The 5,271-nt window shown below is 30.6% G+C and overlaps 1 protein-coding gene across 8 annotated transcripts in view; it reads right to left on the bottom strand.

Moving 5' to 3' along the window:
• The window catches only part of LOC106682167 (phosphatidylcholine:ceramide cholinephosphotransferase 1), a 184,228-nt gene that overhangs the window by 16,165 nt on the left and 162,792 nt on the right, over nucleotides 1-5,271 (bottom strand). For all 8 annotated transcript variants that reach the window (XM_067051360.1, XM_067051356.1, XM_067051359.1 and 5 more), the window contains one exon: nucleotides 4,694-4,867. In XM_067051360.1, the coding sequence (XP_066907461.1) occupies nucleotides 4,694-4,866 (173 nt within the window). In that variant the 5' untranslated portion in view covers nucleotide 4,867. The remainder of the gene's footprint in view (nucleotides 1-4,693; nucleotides 4,868-5,271) is intronic.

Here is a 5,271-nt window from a genome sequence, read left to right as displayed (position 1 = left end):
TTATGTATATTATTTTATATAAATCATTGTATTATATGCTGCTATATTTGTTCACACTGGAATATAATCGAGAATTGATAATAACAATGTGATAATAATAAAATAAATAACGACTATTTATTTTCTGTAATAATCTTCTATAGCTTTAGCCTATGTTTACATTGTAAATAAAAAGATTTTGATTATTTATGTATTTTTAAATTTTTTTTGGCCAAAATTATGTTCTAAATTGTGTTTTTTACATAAGAAAAATTGATTTTTTTTGTTTTTTTTTTTCTTTTTCAAAAAACTGCGTCAAGGGGTTAATTTGTAAGTTTACAAAAAAAGAACGAAATTTTATAACCTCTAGTAACAATATAGATTATTGTTTAACGTGTGATTCCTAAGTATACTTAGTATGCAAACCTATTGTAAAAAATTATCGCATTCAAGACAGCTTGCTTACCTTAGGTTTGTAATATTCTGCCTTTCGGTGTTAAAAAAATTATTCCCTATCTTTTCCAGGTTCAAAAAATTACAGGTTTACATATTCATACATTTTCTCTTATAAATGTATCACCAAAATCAACGTGGTCACTGCTAATAACCATATATTTTTTTTTTCCGTATTTATTTCGAAACTTGACTCTTCACCAGATTACACAAACGTTGTTGCATTTAATTTCATAGCTTTATCAAATACTCCAAACAAATTACCAAATCATAATAAAGTTCAAAATAATAATTTAAAAAATATACAACAATTAAATGCATCTACGCAGTTTATGCTCCTTTATTTTACAGCTGTCACGTTTTAGTGTCATGTTTAATTACCGTATCTAATCTCCTTGTTCCTGCCAAAATTTAGATTGCTCTATAATTTTGACAAAACATATTGCAAAACAAGAGTTAATTTAAATTAAATTTTACTATCAATTACCTATGTATAGGATATATAGTAAGGAAAATTATTAATGATTGTGTAAAATTTCCAATTCGAGTTTTCGAGCATTGCAAAGTGGGGCGAAATAGAGTTTTTTTGCTAATTTGTACCTTAATAAATAATTTTTTTTTATAAGTAATACATTCCAATTAAAACTCTCGGAATTATTCTGGTATGGTCTAGAGAGTGGGGGATACCTGGATCTCTCAGGAGGCTGATTCTCCTATACCGGGTTTCGAACCCGGTTCTATTAAATGAAGTTAAAATTAAATATTTCAATTAAATAAAACCAAAAATTGTATCCAATACTGTCTCAACACTTTATTTCTTACTAGTCCAACGTTTCGGCCATTCCAGCCATCTTCAAGGACATCTTCAATACAAATGATTTGTATTGAAGATGTCCTTGAAGTGTTGAGACAGTATTGGATACAATTTTTGGTTTTATTTAATAAATAATTACCTTGTCTCAAAAAATTTTGAAATAATATTATTTAAATATTTGAATTGAAATTAATGATTTTTAAAATATGTGAAAAATAAAAAAATCATTAATTTTTTTAAAAATAAAAATTACTTCTGAAATGTTAAATAAAAAATATATCAATATTAACTAATTATTTAAAGCTCCAGATTTTTGTTAATATTAAAATTTAAATATTTCATTTCTTATTTTTTTGATAGATTATAAATCATATGATACATCAAAAATTAATTTTATATAACCATATTTCTTACATATTATGTACTTTTTTACATTAATTTTTATAAAAATTACATTTAAAAAATAAGACCAAACCTATTAAGCGAAAGAAATACCTATATTATTATTATTATTATTTTTAAATATGATATAATTTTTTTTGTTTAAATAAATAAATTTTATCTAATTTTAGTCACCAAAAAATTTACATTTCTTTATAAATCCGACGTTTCGGCCTCAAGGACAATCTTAAAATAATTTTAGAACTACATCAATTTAAAAAACTCTATACAGGATATTCTCATTAATTTCGGTCCAAAATTGCTCTATTTTGTCAATGCTTCATATTGAATTAAAAATTAGAAGAGTGTGGCGAAGGTAACAAATATTGTTGTGATAAATTATAATAATGACATTTAACTGAGATTAAAAATTTTAATTTTTAATTTAATATGAAGAATTGACAAAATAGGGTAATTGTGGATTGAAAATAATGACCTGGGGAAAATGGCCAGCATTAAGTTTTTTTAAAAATTGATGAGGTTCTAAAATTGTATTAAGATTGTTATTGATGGCCGAATTGAAGGAACTTTATAAGTACGAGTATAAAGAAATATAAAGTTTTTTGAGACTAAAATAGGATAAAATGTATTTATTTAAACAATAATAACCAGTTACAAGAAAATCTAAAGATTATATTATTTATACAATTTTTTTTTCAGCAAAATGAAATTAAATTTCAGACTATAATTTCACATAATTATAATTTCACCTATTGCTTTTCTATTTAAATCTTTCCAAAACGTCCTTGATATATGAAGCAAAAAACAAATAACAACTTTACCCATGCTGGAGGACTAACCCATTAGGCAGACATTCTGAATGCCTACAGCATTTGGTATGATCCGTGTAAATCGTAAATAGCCGAAAACACCCGGTTTCTTCCGACAGCATTCCATAGGACACGACTTTGTCAGCTATTGTTAAAATGTAGTATTCCAGGCAGGAAAAAAGATTAAAACCCTTTTTCACACCTCAAGAAACCCTTGTACGAATTTCCAAAGCAGCATACAAATAAATAAAGATTTCTCGTAGCTAAAATTAACGAACAAAGAATGGATAAAAACATAAACAAATTGATGATTATTGTTTTTTCATCGTATTAAAATAGTCAGATTGTACTTTTACTTACTTATATGAAATATATATAGTAAGGGGGATTGTCATAATAAATAATAAAAGAAATAGCTATTTTGAAATTTAATAATAATAAAGGGGCTTAGAGAACCCGAAGGTTCGATGCAGATACCACCAATCTACAAACATATGTACAATGAAGCCCCTCCAAACCCAAATCTATTTATCAGTCTTAACGCAATCCTCCTATCTACGTTTCGGCTTACCCTTCGGTTCAGTGTTCATTAACATTTTAGCGATCCGTTCCTTACTAAACCCAACAAACTTCTTACACACCCATATTCGCTGATATTACCTGAATTATATTTACCACATGCAGTTCCCTCAATACAGCGTTATGTAGCCTTATAAATGCTCCCGTCAATTCGTCCTATTTAGGTCAGAATATTTTACGTAATACTTTATTTTCAAAAACCTTAAGGCGCTGTTCTCCCCGTAGTATAAGAGGTTACGTTTCTCAACAACAAAGAACTGTGGCAAGAATATTAGTTTTAAGTTTTTTGGCAGAGCTTGACTTATATAGGAGCATTTTAGTTGACAGGATAATTATTTCTAAAATCAGGCTAAGTATTTTCATATTTTTTTTTCTCTCATACTTTTGCAAAATAAAAATGTTAATATTATGCGAGGAGAAATAAAACCAAAAGTACTTTTGTGGAAACTGTTGAAATTGCAGGTAGTCAATCTGTAAATTGAAAGGTTCATTTGGAAAATTGGTACGGGAGAGAATTTCCACGATGGATAATAGGGGTATTCATGATCTTTAGTTTAACATGTTAAAGCGTGTTAAATGGAAAAACTCATGTTAATTGGAGAAATATTTCTTTTACCAGGTTAAAATGATATAACATATAACATTGCTGAGAGTCCGTTAGCAGGTCTGCTAAGTGGAGAATGGCGTTACGAAACAGACAAGCTCAGCTCATCATTTTGTTTGTTGTTGTGTTAGGTGACTTGCTCGTAGTTTCTCTTTTATAGTTGTAGTTTCTCTTTTGATTGTGTTAGTATTGTTTTGGATGTTTTAACTAATACAACAATGAATGACAATAATAATAATGTAATGATAGTTGCCAATTAGCTCATCTTGATGCTCTCCCTCACAACCTAGAAGATCAACAAGGCATTCAGTGGATAAACTTTTACACAAATTCCACTTTTCACTCACTATACGCATGTTGTAATAAATTACTTTAGTCTAAACTTAGAATTAAACAATAACATGAAGTATTGGAAGGAAAGGGTATAAAACAAGTCGCTCGGAAAATCCGCTATGAGCTCTTATGCATATAACATTTAACAGGACTTTAAATATGGCTGCTCACAATCCTTAACTTAAAACATTTAACACAACATAATGAATACCCCTAATATAGAAATACATGTTCTACAGCGAATGAAGAATAATAGGGGTAGAAGAAGGGAGGTAAGTGAAAGTTGTGTGATGCGCCCACCGTACTAGATTTTTTAAGTAAAGTGATGGGAGAAACTTTGTGCCCAGGGAATCCCCGTTTCACGGAAGCCCTATGTCAGCCTTGTGAGGGATCCATTCTACCTCATGAAGTGGGTACCCCTAATTGGGTAAAAATCTGGTGTCGTCGAGCGTGGTTCTGACACAATCACCTCCTTGCACAACCGTTGGTCCAGCAACAGTACTTCCTTAAAATGTACTGCACCTCTGACCCTTCATGTGTTGCAGCGGTACAGATTTAATTTGAAGTAAAGTTTTGATAACCTTATCTCACAAAACAGGATGAAGGTATTCTGCAGGCTTGCTTAGTTCTTGCACCGACCGAATATATTAATTATTGAATACTGTAAATCATTACTATTATTAATATTAGCTATTTATATAATAATAAATAATTACTAACCTATAAAAGTTGGTGGTGGCCTGGGGGCAGACTCCGTTGGCGGCTAGTAGGGGCTGCCGCTGGTAGAGGTCGCTGTGTGTCATGGCCGCGCTAGTGCTGCTACCTACTGGCTCGGCCCCGCCGATGCTACCGTAGTCGTTATGGCTCCCACCGCTCTTCCCCTCTAGCACCATCCTGCAGTTTGCAAAATTATAAATAATTTAATCAAACAATTTAATATTATCGTTCATTGTCACAATGCAAACAATTCCCCCAGGCTTCGTTTCGTCCACTAAGTAAACTACAATAGAGAAGGGGAGTGACATGCGGGCTAGGGGAGAGTGTGTTAGTGCATCACATACATATACGTGAAGATAAATTATACATTTAATATGCTATTGTTAATCTTGTAATGGGGTCTCGTGCGCATGCGCTAGTTAGCAAATGAACATATGCTACTTCGTGTCCCACAATAGACTATTTTTCCAGTGAACTAAAATAAAAACAGTAGTGAAAAAACAGTGTCAGTGAGATAATAAGTGATACTGCTCACATGAGAGCTAAAATATAGGTGAGTTGTCGCTTATTTATTAACTTTA

This window comes from Halyomorpha halys, unplaced genomic scaffold (assembly GCF_000696795.3).
Source record: "Halyomorpha halys isolate HHAL.00 unplaced genomic scaffold, Hhal_1.1 Scaffold392.1, whole genome shotgun sequence".
Lineage (NCBI taxonomy): Eukaryota > Metazoa > Arthropoda > Insecta > Hemiptera > Pentatomidae > Halyomorpha > Halyomorpha halys.
The sequence above is the reverse complement of the archived record's forward strand: the minus strand, read 5'-3'. Positions and strand labels throughout refer to the sequence as shown.